The 18,465-nt window shown below is 42.2% G+C and overlaps 1 protein-coding gene across 2 annotated transcripts in view; it reads left to right on the top strand.

Annotated features, from left to right (window-relative positions):
- LOC136679662 (semaphorin-4C-like) overlaps positions 1–18,465 on the top strand; it is an 85,017-nt gene extending 66,552 nt beyond the window's left edge. For both annotated transcript variants that reach the window (XM_066658310.1, XM_066658311.1), the window contains exons 9-17: positions 3,619–3,794; positions 4,879–5,023; positions 5,769–5,982; positions 9,889–10,004; positions 11,769–11,926; positions 12,347–12,435; positions 12,938–13,200; positions 13,638–15,549; positions 16,624–18,465. In XM_066658310.1, the coding sequence (XP_066514407.1) occupies positions 3,619–3,794; positions 4,879–5,023; positions 5,769–5,982; positions 9,889–10,004; positions 11,769–11,926; positions 12,347–12,435; positions 12,938–13,200; positions 13,638–14,270 (1,794 nt within the window). In that variant the 3' untranslated portion in view covers positions 14,271–15,549; positions 16,624–18,465. The remainder of the gene's footprint in view (positions 1–3,618; positions 3,795–4,878; positions 5,024–5,768; positions 5,983–9,888; positions 10,005–11,768; positions 11,927–12,346; positions 12,436–12,937; positions 13,201–13,637; positions 15,550–16,623) is intronic.

Below are 18,465 nucleotides of genomic sequence, written 5' to 3'. Positions count from 1 at the left end.
CTGAGACACACTAGCGTGAAGCATCAATCTACACAACTCTTTTCATCGCTTCATTGCTGTAGCTGCAAGAGGCTCTCCAATGTGATGATGTAGTGCGCGATCTATTGATAGCTCTATCAACTGTGATGACTAGCCCTTACTGCTTTGTCAGGACATGGCTTCTCACATCTGAAAAAGTCAGCTCGATATTTTGTGTGAAAATTTCATGAGGAATGGTACAGTAGTTGTGCAGAGATCCCAGGCTTCTTTTTTTTCCTGACAGGAGTAACACAGTAGAGATCAAAATAAGAGTATAACTTGTTGACATGTTTGTTACTTTAAAGCCACTGTTCAACCCAATTTAAAAAGTTACCTAACGGAAAAAAGAAGAGATGCAGAAAATATTCTGCATCATCATCTATTCTATATTCTGTATACTCCTATATCAAGTTAAGGGTCAAAATGGGTCTGGTGCCTACCCAGAATCATTGGCTTCAAAGAAAGTACACACGCTGGACAGTGCATATATTCGATATCAGTATAAACACACTTAAATCTAATTTAAAAAATAGCTTGATTCACAATTAGAGAACAGTAATCTCTGTAGCAGGACCGAAGATTAAATGTTATGATTTATACAGTTACAGCTTCAAAAAGGAGCCAAAGCCAGTGAGTGTAGAGCAGTGGTGGATGCTGGTCTTTCAAGGAGGGGAAGCTCAATTTCGGCCTACATCATAAAATGTGTCGGTTTATTTATACGTAAATTCTACCCTCCGTTCCTTTTTAAGAAAATGATCTGTGACCCTGTCGTACCAACAAGGCGTCTTTTCCAGTGAATTGACTAGTGTCCTCTCAATGGCCAGCAGAGCTAGGCTGCTTAAACGGCCTTGGCCCATGTGAAGAGTGTCCGCCTGTGTTCCCATGGATCTTTACACCAAAGGATCGCTGATTCGCTCATTTCACTGTCAATCAAAAAGGGATTCAGCCTCAGACAGATCATCCAATCATCATGCAGAAGCTGAGCGTCCAGGCCAGCCGCGGCCAGCCCACTGCCCCATAGACCCCCAGAGACGCTGAGCGTCTGATGGGCGGGACAAAGCCCAGCATTTATCCAATCACTCGTCTCGTTTCTGCACTTCGCTGCTTCGCTATTGAACTCTGTGGACGCTCAGCGTCCTCACTGTTTAAAGCACTGTGATTAAGAGGAAAGCCGCGTCTTTACCAGTGATAAGAAGCTGATTCTGAACAAAAGTTGAGCGCGTTGTAGTGCATATTTATTCAATGACATGTACACACAACAGTATATATTTGATCACTTATTTTTTGACATTTTAGGGGAAGCTGAGCTTCCTTTGCAGTCTTAGAGCAATCGCCACTGGTGTAGAGACCCTAGTTTTGTATGACTTCAGCACATCTGCACCTGCAGGACAACACCAATTCCTCACACTGCTCTAGTTTGTGTTCCACACTTTTTTCCAGTCTGTTCCACTGTTCTATCTGAAGATGCTTTATTACAGAGAAGGAACAAGGAAAACAAACAGGAACAAGATGAAACAAAGGCAGTTTTAAAAAAATAATAAAAATCACATTGAAATAAACTACTAAGAACCTTGCAATAAAGTGGAACAGAGCTGAACACACTGAAGTAAAGCCTGAGATAAACTAAGAAACAAAACACTAGAGACCAGAATAAACAGACAAACTAAAACTAAACAGAGATAGAACACAAAGAGACAATAGGAAAGCGGCACTAGAAAATGAAACAGATAAAGAGAAGTAAAATACTCACAGGGAGAAGAGACACAGGAGTAATACATAAAATAAATCAGAAACCAACACAGATAACTCGAAATACACACAGAACTAAAAGACAGAAAACAATAACTAAACTAGGACACAAACAAGAAACTGTAAACATGAGAATAACAACAACCAAAGAAAAAAAAGACTAATAAGGAATGACGGTAACAACAAGAAGGCTAGAAACACAGAGAAACTAATCCCAAAAGACCAAGACTGAGAGAGCCAGGGACTTAGAAACAACAGAACATGGATTGTGTTCAAACACAGATACAAGGAACTGGGGCGGACGGACATGTGATGGGGTGTTGCTAGAAGAGCAGAGGAGGAGAAATGTAGTCAAGCATATGAGGAATCTAAACAAAAAAACCACAGAAGGAGAATTAACCCACAGTGATCTTCCAGAGGTTCTTGATCAGGTTCAGATCAGGGGCATTGTCCTGTATATAAGTTACTGGCTGATTGAGAGATGACTTGTGTGTTGCCAAATAAAGTTCTCCCAACCGCTACACCACCTCCTCCAAACTTCACACCCAGCTAAATTAAACTTGTTCTCATCTCTAAAGTAAACTTCCAGACCAGTTCTCCTTGGTCCACTCAACATAATCCTCAGCAAAGGTCAGTCTAGCCTTTTCATTCTTTCTGCTGATAAGAGGCTTGGTTACTGCGGCGTGGGCTTTCAGTTCGAATTCTCTGAGACAGTAAGGCACTGTAATGCCGAGACAGAACCTTGCCCATTCAGCAGTGAATAGATGAGCAATTCAGGCTTGCGGGGTTGAACTGATTGCCCATTGAGAGGCTCCATACTGTCTTGTCCTCCCACACATTTGTTTTACATTGGCGACTAGCATTATGTAGGGACTTGAATGATTAAGTCTCATTGTAAAGTTTCGGTAATATAGAAATCACGCTGTTTAAACGACCAGCTTATCTTGCAAAGGGTCATTTCTGCGGCCTTCAGCTCCTACTTACCTGCGGTCGCAGGGTTTTAAACACCTTGGAGCAGCTCACCATCCTGCAAAATGATTATGAGTGTTGTCATATGAACAGAGCTTGTCAGGTCAAAGAGAAACTAGCACCAGCGCCAGATTAGCATCTATAACTGTGAAGTATCGCATAGTGATTATCTGACTTTGATCAATTTTGTTTATATTATGATACAGATGATTTTTAATTGGGCGGGACGTTGGCGCAGCAGGTAGTGTCGCAGTCACACAGCTCCAGGGACCTGGGGGTTGTGGGTTTGATTCCCGCTCCGGGTGACTGTCTGTGAGGGGTTGGTGTGTTCTCCCCGTGTCCGCGTGGGTTTCCTCCGGGTGCTCCGGTTTCCTCCCACAGTCCAAAAACACACGTTGGTAGGTGGATTGGCGACTCAAAAGTGTCCGTAGGTGTGAATGTGTGTGTGTCTGTGTTGCCCTGTGAAGGACTGGCGCCCCCTCCAGGGTTTATTCCCGCCTTGCGCCCAATGATTCCAGGTAGGCTCTGGACCCACCGCGACCCTGAACTGGATAAGCGCTTACAGATAATGAATGAATGAATGAATGAATGATTTTTAATTGATGAAATACATTTGACCTCCATCCCTTGTTAGAATGAGTTTAAATTGGGATCAACAGTGATGTTAAAATTTAGGAAGTACTATGTTTACATGTATTCTAATGTAAACCCTACTTTATGTTTCATTTGCACTTTAGTTTTATACATATTTATACAGATTTGAATGTATCATATTTAAGCCTGGATTCCATACACATATGTTCACCACAAATGACCTCAGATTTAATTACTGAGATGTAGTGTATATTTTGTTTGACCCCTGCTGTAATGGAACCCCCTCAGGGTGATCTGGGTGGCACTCGGACCCTGCAGAAGAAGTGGACAACCTTTCAGAAAGCCCGGCTGGTCTGTTCCATCCCTGAGCGCCACATCACTTTCAACAACCTGAGAGCCGTCTTCACTCTCCCAGCTACGGACTGGAGAAGCACGGTCTTCTACGGCCTGTTCCACGCACAGTGGTGAGATACAGGAGCACAGAACACACCCACTTTCTCACAGACTATGCCCCTCTCTCTCTCTCTCTCTCTCTGTTTCTATACTTCTGCTCTTTTCTATTTCCATCTCTTTCTCACGTTGTCATTACCTCCTGTTTTTTTGCTTCCTTTCACTTTCTTTCCCTTTCTGCTGCTTAATTTTCTCTCTCCATCACTTTTACTGTTCTTTGCATTTTTATGTCTGTCTTCTAACCCTGTTATTTTTCATTTCTTTCCCTCCCCCCTCCTTCTTTCTTTTCATATTTATCAGTAGCCCTACTTCATTTATCCATCCCTCACTCTCCATCTCTCTCCATCGCTCTCTCTGATGACCCCATCTATTCCTTTCTATCAATTTTTACACTGTCTCTCCAGCCTACTCATTTTCTCTATGTCCTTTTTCCATTCTTCTCTCACATTTCTTCCACATTCCTTTTTATTCTTTTTTCATCACTCCCTCACTTTTTCATTCCCTCCTCTTTGGCATATTTTCTGCTTATTTGTGTCTCCCTTTTTTCTCTTTTTCTTTCTGTTTATATCTCCCCTTGGGTTTACTGTTATTTTTATTTTTATGTCTTTCTACCCATCTGTTACTTTTTACTCTTTCTGTCTCCCTCCTCCCCTCCCTTCATTTTTTCATATTTCTCCGTACGTCTACTGTTTTGTTTTATCTTTTTTTTCTGTAGCTCTACTTCACGTATCTGCCCCCCTTCTCTCTCAGTAGTTGTAAAAGTCACTCTGTCCTCAGTATTTATAAGAGTGTGACAGTGCCAGAAGTCCAGCCGCGCCCTCCTCTGCACTGGAGGAAATGTTGATGTGTAATTATGATCACAAAGACACTTTCAAACTATAATTCAGCAGCCTGCAACATCCCAATCATTCACAGACCCCTCCCCCCCGACACACACACTGTCTCTATCAATATAGTTGAGCAGTGCTTTGTCCAAGCTATTAAGAAAAAACATAAATAGGAGAAAGTGATGATAACTCACTAAATTGTTCACTAAAATCTCTTTCTCGCACTCTCTATCTCTCTCGCTCTGTCCCTATCCTTCTCTCTCCATCTCAGGGGGGACGTGGACGTGTCCGCTGTGTGTCAGTACCAGATAGCGGAAGTGAAAAGTGTGTTCGAGGGTCCGTATAAGGAGTATCGTGAGTCGTCTCAGAGATGGGGGAGATACACCGGCACCGTGCCCAGCCCTCGCCCCGGAGCGGTGAGCGCTCAGCCAAACCATGACTCAGCACTTTCAGCCAAAAACACAGCCAAGAGCATAAGTCTCTGATGTTCAGACTTTAAAGGGCCCATATCATACAAAACCTAGTGCACCTTACAGGGTTTGATATTAAACATAAACACAGTCAGAGATTCAAAATATAATATTTACTCCTGAGTTTGCATGTACATAAATACATTAATAAAATAAAGATGCCTAAGGGCTTAGCTTTCACTCACTGAAAGGCTCTTTAGGGAATCAGAAAGTTCTCCTTTGGCATCAATGCAAAGGGCCCTCTCATTGCACCTTTATTTATTAAACAAGTTAATAATAAATAAGAAAACTAGACTTCCAGACCAGTTCAGCTTTAAAGAGGCAGTGAGAAAAATGTCTGTGTACTTCTAAAGGCTGGAGAATGTTACAACTGTATTTATAAACACATATAAACATTATAAGTGGACTTTAGTGGGAAAAAAACTAGCATATGGGTCATTTAATGGGAGGACAACAACTGTTCATTTGGACGGAGAGAAGTAATGAGTCGGAGAGTTTAGTGTACAGTTAGCCAGGATGCAATGTTCTAAACAGATCCGCTGATATAAAATGATACAGTTAGATAGGATCTGATTACACAGTGTTATATTACAGAGTTCAGGACACAGTTTAAATGGAAAGCCAATCTCTCCTTCTCCTGTTTACTGCTCTCTCTCCCTCACTAACATTTTTTTTCTCCTGTGCTCTGCAGTGCATCACGAACTTTGACCGGGAGAATGGCTATAACAGCTCACTGCAGTTGCCGGACGCTACACTGAACTTTGCAAAGAAACACCCTCTAATGGAGCTGAGAGCAGAATCTCGCCCCCTGCTTCTCACAAAGGGAATTAACTTCACCAGACTGGCAGTGGACAGAGTCAATGCCCTGGACCAGAGAGCATACAACATGCTCTTTATTGGAACAGGTACACAACGATGGTTTAAAAAAGACGGATGGATGGATGGATGGATGGACAGACACGTAACGGCTGGGCGAATGAATGTACTAATCATTGAACTGATGAATAAACAGGGTGATGTAATGATGGAAGGCAGGATATAGGACTCTATGCCTGGACAGATGTCACACAGTCAAGTACTGACGTGGATGAATGGAAGGATGAATAAAGGAATTGATGTCAATATAGGGATGGAGGGGAGGATACAGAAGTGGATGGAGGGATAGACGGTTGGATGGGTAAATGAACAGATGAATAGATGCCAAAGTGCATAGATACAAAATGGAGGAGAAGCAATAAGGGTGAACAGTCACGTACCTAGATGGGTGGATAGATGGATGAGGCAGATGGATGGATGGATGGATAAATAGCAAGGAACTGACTGATGGATGAATGATGAAGACAGATGGACAGATATAAGGAAGGATGGATAGACAGAATAAGTGGACAGCGGTAATAAATGCAGTTATGTTAAGTGTAAAGCAGCTCAGATGAAGAAATGGAAGAATGGAAACGGATTAATAGACATAGGGACGGATGGATGAATTGATTTATACATGGATAGATGCAGGGAGAGAGGATTAGACAGAAAAACATGGTTAAATGTACAGAGGCACACATAAAGAGAGACAGGGTAAAGGCAGAGATGGAACGATTGTGGCATTCATGGATGAATGGATGTATGGATGAAACAATCTTTGAAAAAGAACGGTTGGATGTATGAATTCTTAGAGGGAGGATGGGAGAAGGGATGAATGGACAGACAGATGGAAGGAAGACCAGATGGATAGAGGGGCACATGGATCAATGGATGGAGAGATGGCAGGTTGGATGGATGAACAGATGGAAGGATAAGTAGGTGAATAGACACCCAAACAGAATGAAATGAATCCGAATAAGCCCCAGTCAGGATGAGCTCCACTGTTCGTGTGGGTTCAGAGCAGTTTCGCTATGGAATTGAAGAGAGTCTGATTGGCTGCTTCATGCCTGAAGGAACAGCGATTTAAATTCTGTCTTTTCACATTTCGTTGTTGTTCGATTGAGTTGGGGGAAGAAAAAAAATAAATAAAACGCTGACTGAAACCTTGCATTTGAAACCCAATCCTTCTCTAAAATTGGAGGCAGGGTACTATAGCCATGGCTGTTTTCCAGGAAATATTCTCGCTAAGAAATTGACACCGGAATGAAGGAGTAATATAAGGACCAGATGGATGCATACTATTTGTGAGCAGTGTAGAGCGACAGGGTCATACACCACATGCAGAACCTGGATTTATAATCTAAGCCCATCTGTACGTGTTTGATGACACCTATTTTAAGGAGTGTTTTGAGCAGCACTGTGTCTGTTATCTCCGGAGGAATGTATAGACCAATAGATTGGGACATTTGAAGCAGCTGAATATGAGCCTCATCTCAGTGCCCAATGCCAACCATGAGTACTAAACTTGTGGCGTATCAGATCCCAAAACAACCTGGGGAGACAAATGTAAAACAGACATTTTAGTTTTCAGTTTGAAATGATTGAACAGACCTGACCCCACTCTGCTCACCGGGAGCCTCACTCTCCACCACACACATCACACGTGGACATGTAGTGAACTGCGGCGCTAACAGGGTGCTTTGTTAAAAGAACGGTTTGTGATAATTCTACCTCAGAATTACAGGATTTACTGACCTGTAATACGGAGAATACAATACCTCTGCCATTGCTATTCTGGGGGAGGGTAGGAACACCCCCCACCACCATCACCACCACCCCATTGATTTCAGTACCGTTACTGCTCTAAGAAAAAAAAAATAAAGGTGCGGTGCAGCCTTGAGGTCCAATACTGGGAAGCTTAGGCTTACTTGATCTTGTCTACTTCCAACTCACATCTTTCTGTATTAGCCTCTTTGTCCTTCCTGGCTTTTCTCCTAAAATCTAAACAGGTTGGACAGGTGAAAGCAGGCGCTTCATTAAAGCTAATGCTGCGTCTGATTTAGGAGTCTAGAAAATCACTTCTGCCAATTGATTTAGGGGGAAGGACGGTCATTTAACTAAAAAACGCTGAAGATGTGTTTGTCCTTGGTCACCTTTGAAATGCACACACACACACACACACACACACACACACACACACACACATACAGGCCTTCTCTGTTCCATGCATGGCCAAAATTTTGGCTCTAGTTATGTATACCCAGACACACACACACACACACATTATAACCTGCCAGGGCCACCTATGCCTGACTGTGAATAAAGCATTCTCACTTAAGGATTCAGCTCAGTTTGACTAAGCTCAGTGTGGCTGCTGTCACAGCACGAGTGATATTGAGTCTCTGACACATTCTCTCTCACACTCACTCTCTCTCTCTCTTCCTTTCCATGTATTTTTCTGTCCAACTCCCTCTTTTTTTCTCTTCTTCTTTGTCTCTGACACTCTACCTCACTATCCCTCTCTCTGTCCATCTATCTATCTATCTTTCTTTCTGTCATTATAGCTGACACACTCTTACTTCCCCCTCTCTCTCTCTTTCTTTGTCCAATGACATTGACTCTATTTTTTCTGTCTCTCTAGCTTTGTTCTTCTTTCTCTTTTCTTTTCCTCTGTCTAGGTACTGATGTAGTTTGACACACTACAACTAATTTTCACCGAGTCTTCTCTCTCTCTCTCTCTCTTTCTCTCTCTCTCTCTCTATCTATCTCTTTATCTATCTATCTATCTCTACTGGCACTGACTCTCAGTCTCTCCTCTCCTTTTTTTTCTCCCACCCATGCTCTTGAAGCTGACATTGAATCTCTGACGCACTTCACTTTTTGTTTCTTGTTCTCTAACTCTTTCCCTCTCTTCTTGCCCGCTGTGCTTTGGAGCACAGACTCCATACAACCCTGCCAACGGACACACACGGAAGCACACACCTCCACAAACACACATTGCCAGTTGGACTAGAGGCTTGATTAGCCATTAAGTGAGGAGAGAGCAGCCCAAGCACTGAGACGTGCGTGTGTGTGTGTGTGTGTGTGTGTGTGTGTGTGTGTGTGTGTGTGTGTTTATTTGCCAGTGCATGTCATGTACTCATAATCTAACTTGGTTGCTGCAGTGTTGAGTACTGGTGTCGGATGGTTATGCTCCATCACTCCTAAACATGGAGTACTAATGCTCCACAGCCCTGTGTTGTGGGCCTTTAAACCTCTTAAAAAACAGTTTAATTCCATGTGCTTCTGTGGAGATTTAACAACCCGTGTGTGCACAACTGAATGTCTGTGGCCACAGCGAGGGCACCTTAAAGGAGCCTAGTTCATTTGTTAGAAAATCTGTCCATGAACTTTAGGACACCATGTAATTCCGAACACAAGCTAACATTTAGACCGGATGAATATTTTTGGAGAACAGGAATGCCTTGGCTTTTAAACTTCTCACTCTGTCTCTCCCTGCTCTCTCTCTCTCTGTGTGTTTCTGTCCATCTTTCACTCCTTCACTGGGTTATCCCTCTCTTTCAGCATCTGTCCGTACAGAAGTTAGAAGGGTCAGTGCCACATTATCTGTGACAAGCAGTGTGTGTAAGGGGGCATGATGTTTACACACACACACTAAATCCCCTCAAATCTCTCACACTCGTGCGCACACACACACAGTCACACACTCAGACTCACACACATTTGGTCACAGTTCAGCTGGATCTGATTCAATTGTGCTGGAGATAATGTGTGTAACCTGGTTCTCAGTGACAGACCTACAGACACCCATGTTCCGCTAATAGACGTTCTCTCTTCTCTTGTCTTGTCTATTCTTGCTTTTCTTCTCCTTCCTTCCCTTCTCTTCCTTTCCCTATTTATCGCTGTCATTTATCTGTGCCTCATATCTCTCTGTTGTCTGTGTTTATCTGTAGCGGACGGCTGGCTGCAGCGTGTGGTCATTCTGATGTCAGAAGCTCACGTAATTGAAGAGATTCAGCTCTTTGTTTCTCCACAGCCAGTGGATAGCCTGACAATCTCACACAGCAAGGTAACACTGACCACAGTGAAAAACACACACAAACACACACACTAATCACAGTGGAGCTATATTTATGTGCCCTAAGCATCTTGACCAATCAGTTCCAGATGAGACGCTCAGAATGTGTTTTGATTAATCAAGGTGCAGACATAGCCAACATACAAAATTTCTTTATAGTAAAAATGATTCAGGCTTTAAACCCTTTTAACCAATGCTTGGCATTGAGTATGGTGACCAGCTCCAGAATTTCCTACTACTCTGACTGTGTGGTCATTTGATTTGATGCACCTAGGAGTGAAGGAATCAGTATGGGCACACAGCCCCTACACAGCAACCTGCAAGGCACTGTGTGCACTGAAACCTGTCTGTCAGAGCCAGCATTAACTTTACAGCAGCATGCGCCACACTAGCTCCTCCATGGGATTAGACCAGATGAGCCTTGGGACCCATGACAAATTTTGTTCAGTACTAGGCCCTGCATACAGAGAACACCACCTCAAGACCTGCACTTTAGGAGATACCCTGACCATCACAATTCCGCCCTTGTCAAAGTGTCTCAGGACCTTACGCCCATATTTCCTGCCTCCTATGCATATCATTCAGCATTAACGGTGCCTTCACAGATGTGCATGTCACCCAAGCCAAGTGCACTATACTGTACCTCCTTATCTTCACGGATGCTGGCTTTTGAACTGTACTAGCCCAGAGGATGTCCATGAATTGAGGAAAATGAAAAAAGAATTTCAAATGTTGATTTGACTGACAAAAAAAATGCTATTCCATTTAGCCTCAGTCCATCTTAAATGAGCTTAGGTCCAAAAAAGGTGATAGTATTTCAGGACTTTCTTTATTTATAGGGTTTCTTCTTAGTCTACGGACCCACCGGAATGGGATAAACAGTTACGGTTAATGACTGAATGAATGAATCTTTGTTGCATTATCACATTTTACATTGGATTTCAGGATGCATAAATGAACTGTGTTCATAGACAGAGTTTTTGGGAAATATTTCTGAGCCCATGAAGTCATTTCCGCTATAGAATATTATTTGTATTTTAATGCAGTGGCTTCTGAAGGCCTGAAGATCGCAACCACCCACTGTTGGTTTTGGGCCTTGTCCCTTGCAAGTAAAGCTTTCTCTAGGTTCTCTCAAACTTTTAATCATCTTATGTACTGTAGATGAAGCAATCCTCGGGTTCATTACTATTTTACATTGAGAAGCATTGTTCTTGAATTTTTGCATTATATTCCCATTTATTTTCTGCATACTATTTTAAAATAAATATAGGGTTTAAAGTTTTTTTTCGCATCATTGCATTCTGTTTTTATTTATGCTTTGCAAAGCATCCCAACATTTTGGAAACAAGGTTTGTATATCCCACCCCCTGACAGGTGACACTGTAATGTGATAATTAGTGTTATTCACTTTTCATACACATCATTGGTATTAATCATGTGGCTAACTAATGTATAGAGCACATATGCACTTGCACACACATTCAGAACGTTTTAATGTCTGTTTCTCACTGATCCTTATCAATCTTATCAAGTTTGTGTGTGTTGACCCACCGCTGCTAACCAGCTTTGCTAAAAGTGTTGCTAAAAATGGAACAGCGCAGGAAAACCAGGTTGTGTTAAGGTGTTAAAGGCTGAAAATTATTATCCTAATATTTTTCGTTCTCAACATTTTTCTCCCTCTCTCTCTCTCTCTCTCTCTCTCTCTCTCTCTCTCTCTCTCTTTCATTCTGTGCCCCCATCTTTCTCACTGTCTAGAAGTATTTATATATAGGCTCGAGGTCAGAGGTTCTTCAGTTGCCCTTGGCTAATTGTAGCCGGTATCAGTCTCAGCCGGACTGCCTTTTGTCCAGAGATCCGTACTGTGCCTGGGACAGTGAGGGACGAGCCTGTGTTCGGATCGACCTCCACCGGGGGTACACACACACACACACACACACACACACACACACACACAAACGTGCACGCAAACACACGTCTTTATCTCTAAATCCTCCAATCAGCTCTGTCTCTCACACAATCATCCTTTGCCCTATATGACGCCATAGCCTATACTCTCCTTATCTTTTCGCTCCTGTTTTCTCCTCCTCTACTTTTCTCCTTTCTCAGATTGATCCCCCTTACTATACATATTCACTTTATCTTCCCTTTATCTTGTCTTTATTCTTCCCTCTTTTTCTCTTTCCCTCCTATCCTCTGTTCTTAATCTCTTCTCCTCTCTACATAATTATGTACACACATATATACAGATACGCATACATACATACATACATAAATATACATATATGTGTGTGTGTCTGTTGTTTATCAATATATCTGTACCTGTCCACCTGCAGGTCCATGTCCACTCTGACTCAGGACCTCATGCTGGAGAGGTTTAAATCCAAAGCCAAGTTTGAGAAGCCCGTCTCCATCCCTAGCCCTGGTGAGCTCCTACTGCCCCCTGCTGGTCATTGTGTATATGAGGGCCAGCTCAATGGGGTTAATGCCGAATGTCTGAATATTAACATATACCATATTACTGTTACCATAGACATGTGTGCATTAAGGCCTGTTTATATTATTAATATTTACTTGTTGACTAGTTAAAGTACTCATGTTTTAGTATAAAAATGCTAGTATGTTTCCACCAGTGAGTTACAGTCATCCTTGATATGATTGCTGCAAATTCTGGAGTGCCAAAATGTGGCCAGAATTTGTAGACACCTGCCGATCTTTTTAAAGTCACTATGAGTCATTATGAACTCTGCCCCCATTTGCTCTGCTGGGATGTTAGAACATTGCTGTGAGGGTGTGATTTAATTTTACCACTCATGTTGCTGTGGAGCTTCTAGAAGCTATCCATCAGTGTTCACACCAGGTGCACAAGTAGTTCAGACTTTTTTTTTTTTTTTAATCTTACCTATTATATCTTTTCCTTTTTCCAGAACATTCCCGTTTACGGAACGTGACTGTGGTTGTGGGATCTGATTTGGTCCTCCCCTGTCAGCTCGTGTCCAACCTGGCTCAGCCGTCCTGGTTTCTGAATGACAATGAGCTGCCACTGTCCCCTGATGAGGAGTCTGGGGGGCCTCGTTTTGACCAGGCTCTTAGTGCACTGGTGGTCCCACAGGCTGGTGCACCGCAGGTGGGGCGCTATGTCTGTTACTCAGAGGAACGAGGAGTGAAATTCCAGACGGAGCGCTACCAGGTGGGTTTTGATGAGGATTATTTTTTTATTATTATTAAATAAATCGTCAACTGATGATGTATTTGTTGAGCATATTTGCATTAACTATAATATACATTTAAAACCAACATAACCAGTTTAGCAGCTATACTGCAGATGTAATATATAGGTATGGTAGCCTTATTGTAGTGGAGTTATACTGTAATTCCACAGCTGCTGTATTATAGCTGTATTACAATGGAGGGCAGCACAGTTGTGTTCTCCCTGTGTCTGTGTGGGTTTCCTCTCTCAGTCCAAAAAGACGCATGTTGGTGGGTGGTTTGGCTAGTTGGTTGATGAGCGTGTGAAACACTCTGATGGATTGGCGCCCTGTCCTGTGTGACCCATGAATTGGAATGGGTGCCTAAACAAAACTCACTTTAATCATCACATTCCTCATCAATGTTTCTTTCTCTCAGGTGGCTGTGGTGGCCAGTGCTCCGGTCTTCATGGAGGCCCGAGTGCCGGACGCCAGCATGGGTCTGTTCTGGGTCCTGGTCATCACTCTGGGTGCCGCCTGCCTAATGCTGCTCATCATGGCCCTGTACCTGCGGAGAAGGCTGAAGTTGGCTCTGGGGAAAGGTGCTGAGATGAAGCCCCTGGAGAGCACGCTGGTCTACCCCATCACTTTACCCAAGGAGCCTCCCACTTTGGTGCCCAGCAAGATGGCTAACGACGAGGACCGCTTCTGGGAGACAGGCGCTAATTATTACTGCTCCGATGGGTCATTAAAGATTGTGCCTGGCCATGCCATGTGTCCGACCGGCACTTCGTCCTCTCCTAGCGCTATCCCTGGTCAGCCCCTACATTCCCCCAGCCGGCTGAGTCTGACAAATATCCGCGGCTCCAGCTCTAACGGCTACGTCCGGCTCAACCTGAGCGTAGGTGGGGAGGAAAGGAGCGGAGCCAGTGGAGGAATAAGTGGAGCCAGCGCACTGGGCTTGAGCAGCCGAGAGAATGAGTACACCAGCACATTTAAGGAGGAACTGAGGAGGACCCTACAGCAAAGGAGCGTGCTGCCTGACGCTAATCCTGAAGAGTCCAGTGTGTAAAGGTCGCAACGTGACCCCGAAACAACCTCACCTACCTCCCTCCTTCACGGAGAAACACCCTCTCTTACTCTATCATTGATTTCTCTCGCTCTTTCTCCATTCAGACCGTTCTCTCTCTGAAGACGCTGTCCAGCTAAGGCTGTGTATGTTTTTTTGTTGTTGTTGTCCTTTTCAGCACTAGTTAGGTCATTTCTATTTCGCAAGGACACAAGCTTCACTGCTAGCCTTGCTTCAATGCATCTTAACAGAGCAGGTCTTTTTTTGTATTTTAAACAACACGACGGCAGGCCCACGTCCAAAGTGGTCAGCAAATATAACATAAGGTACAGCTCAGCGACTGGATAATTGGGCCTCAATAAAATAACTGACAAGTGAAAGGATCTGCATTGCTTTCATTCTAAAGCACAGCTTTTTGGCTTGAGGCAAGTGAAGGGGTCTGGATTTATTTCACTTTTTTGCGAGAAGAGAGGGAGAAGAAAAAGGATTTTGGACAAATCAGAACTTTGCGCTAGATGACAATCATGCTTTTCTCTCAGGCGGTGAAACCTGAGGAGGAGAAAGTGTGAAAAAAGAAGAGAGGAGAAGAAAAAAACAATGAAGGAAACTGTAAAATAAAGAAATAGCGAATGGATACTGACATAAGAGAAACAATCAGACTTTCTATACAGCTCGGTTTCAGATATTTTTTCATGTTGTCTTTTTCTCTCGGAATGTCTCGAGACTCAAAGCACTAATATATTGTGATGTTGTTTGTAATTTAAAAGACTTTTACAAATTTTTCTGCTTTTTTCTGCAACATTTGGACTGATGAAAAGTGAGACTTGCTGATTTTTATGGGTTTTGAGAATGTGAAAAGAGAATGGCTCATTTCTCTCTCTCCCCAAAAACCAAACCTTTATTTCACTCCCACTGTGTAGAAGGAGAGCGGAATGGCTTGAGGGGACCTTGTATATCATGACTGTACTGGATGTTTCAACAAGTGCATTATTGTGTGTTTGGCTGGGGGGAAACAAGGACAAAATGCCAAGTGAAATGGACCCCCAGCAAAACTGCGTAGTGGATAAAACTGTGGGTGGTGAAATTTTCTACACACTGCCTGTTGAGCATGAATTGCTTTAAATGAACTGGATACCAAACTTGACTTGGATGGATGCTTCCACAAAAAAAAAAAAAAAAAACAAAAACAAAAAAAAGGGTCACCTGATTGGATACTTGAGCAAACCCAAAGGATGGATTAAAACAGCAGTGACCAATAAGAGGCTGAGACTGGCTGACACAGGTAAATGTTTTTAGGAATATATGATGACTCAAGTATTTCATTGTGATGGACTGCATCATCAGTTTTGAAAGATGTTTCATATTTAATACACATTTTGCTGTAGCCATATGGGTGAAAAAAGTCATCTTTAATAGTTCACTTAAATTACTCCATTACAGATTCTAGTCCATCTGTTGCTCTGCATACTTGGTTAGCCACCTTTCACCCTGTCCTTTAAAGGTCAGGACCCCCAGAGGACCACCATGGTAAACATGGATCAGACACAGCAGTGCTGCTGGAGTTTTTAAAAACTGTGCCCACTCACTGTCCACTCTGTTACCCACACCAAACTTGTTAGTCCACCTTACAGACGTAAAGTTAGAGATAGCTCATCTGTTGGTCATCCTCAGTGACATTGAGGGATTTACAAATTTCAGCAGCACTGCTGTTTTAGATCCACTCATACAACACCGTAACCATTGAAGGAATCCTGGAAATTGCAAGACAGATGAAAGTGGGCTAACGAAGTATGCTGAGCATCAGATGGACTACAATCTGTAATCGTAAAACTACAAAGTGCATCTGTATGGCAATTGTGGTTAACGTAATGGATAACTATAGGAATGTAATTTTAAAGTTTTGGCTGATTGATGTAGGTCATATATTTGATAGAACACATAGCTCCTCCTAGGACTCGTCACAGTGGAGCCTCTTGAGGTAAACTAGAATGTTCCACTTTGGTGGTGCTTTTGTTAGTTGGCTGCTCATTGACTTATTCATAGTTTTTCTGCATGCACTGCCCAGCGTGATCTGCTGAAGGAGCAAAAAGTATTGCTTTAAAAGCCATTAAGCTGTATTAGCTATATTTGGTATCGTGTTTTTGATCTGTTTTTACTAAACGACAAAGCAGCTATTCTGTAAAACTATAGTTCTATGAAACTTTGACTGGGTGGTATGGGCACAGCAAGAAAAAATGATTTGTTATTTCAGCTTGGAACTGGTTCTGTGTGGTTTGCGGTTTGAGAGGTTTGAGCAGTTTTAGCATCTCAGCACTTCCAAGAGAAATAAAGGTGTGCCTGTTTCTCTCCTGTACAGGGTCCTGTATCACATCCACATGGACTGAAGCTTCAGAAGGACTCTTGCAGGACATGAGAGATGGACATTTTTCTTATTTGTGCTCAGAGAGAAGCAAAATAAGGAAACCATTGGTCATTTAGTGTAACTCCAGTGCTGAAGAGGTACTACCAAGGACAGCGTGGGTCTCTACTTTGTTTGCATGATGCGCTGCAGAAGCACCGTGGTCCACCACAACCCACCGTTCTCCACTGTCATGACTGCTGAAACGTAAAAACTTCAACAGATCCTATTCATGGTTGAAACCTTTTAAAGAAAACATTGTGATTCTGTTGGGTTTTTTTTCTTTCTTTCTTTCGCTGTGCCTCTTCACCTTGAGTTAAGCCAAAGTAGACTGCAGATGTGTTTTATTTTCTTTTCTACCCATTTCCTTTTTCTTATTTTTTTTTTCCTCTCCCATTTCTTTATTTAAGTCTGGAGTCCGTCCACTGCACAGGAAAAAAGAAAAACTGCTCTACAGAAACTTACTGAATATTCTTGTTGTTATTAATCTCTTTTTGATGGAAAAAAAATATATATATTTTGTGGCATGACAGCTTTATGATGTTTTCCAGCAGCTATTTGTTCTGTAGCGATCTCTACCATCGTTCATTACAGAAGGAAACTTAAAATACGATTAAAAAACAACCACAGTAAAGAAAATCCAAGGTTTAGAACAGGGATTTACAGGCTTTCACGTTAGTTTTCTAGCTCATTATTCACAAGTCAGCCTTGCTTATTGAGGCAAAAAAAAAAGAAAGAAAACCTTCTCAGGGTGGGGCTTTTTTGACTATATGAAAAAAAAAGAGAATACAAAAATCCTGTGCCAGCTACAGGTGGGAATTTCATTATTTGTTTCCATTTTGTTGTGTTAATTAGTTATGATTTCATTCAACAAGAACAAATGTCTTAAACGATGGAGCCATATGGCCCGGTTTATTGCTGCCTTTAGTGAATACGAATCTGAGAGCTGTTGCTATGAAGCCTATGATTGCCATTTCAAGCACTGTTCATGGTAAAAGGTTACTAAAAATCCATATGTGCACATTTAAATTGCATTTTGTTGCTGTTGTTCAGTCTCTGTCCTTCCTTGTTTACACCTAATGTTAAAGTTAAACTTGTTTAACATCACCCAGTCCAAAACTTGCTTTCATTTATTGGACACTGCCCAAAATGTGGTATAATGTGATATATTCTGGAGCGACTACTAATGATCCAAGTGGACTAGAGGTTCTGAAAACCCTAGCATTGGCACAATGCTAATTTTTGTCCCTTATGCTTCCATTAGCTACTAGCTAGCTATATTATCCTTGTCGCTCCAGTGAAAAATGAAAAAAGCATATTCAAATCACCAAACATGTCTTGGCTGAATGATCCCATCTGAGGTAAGGGGGAACATGTGTAAATCTGATTGCCCACCACTGACTTTATGACCAGAAGTAAAGAAGTAAATAAGTGCAGAAGTAAAGAGACTGAGAAACAGCTTATGCGCTAAATGCTAAATTCTTCCGAAATCAGGACACTGACCCGAGTTTAACCCGTACAATAGACTTGAAAGTTATCAGAGAAGAACGCGGTGCATGGCTTGTTTTGTAGCGTTTCTTAAATTGTGTTGTCACCAACAGTGTCAACTTGGGCTTTGTTCAATTCCAGGCCATTTCTGCTCCTGTCTCTACTTCTACTAGATTCTAAATCTGCTGTTTCTTGCTTTAATTTGTGTTTTTTATTGATAGCTTGCCTACTTTTTTAATATTTGTCTCTTGTTGTCGCTGTTTTGTTTAGTTTTTATTACTATTATTGTTTTTTATTTTATTTTAAGGATTA

Source organism: Hoplias malabaricus, chromosome Y, assembly GCF_029633855.1.
Source record: "Hoplias malabaricus isolate fHopMal1 chromosome Y, fHopMal1.hap1, whole genome shotgun sequence".
Classification (NCBI taxonomy): Eukaryota; Metazoa; Chordata; class Actinopteri; order Characiformes; family Erythrinidae; genus Hoplias; species Hoplias malabaricus.
The sequence above is the reverse complement of the archived record's forward strand: the minus strand, read 5'-3'. Positions and strand labels throughout refer to the sequence as shown.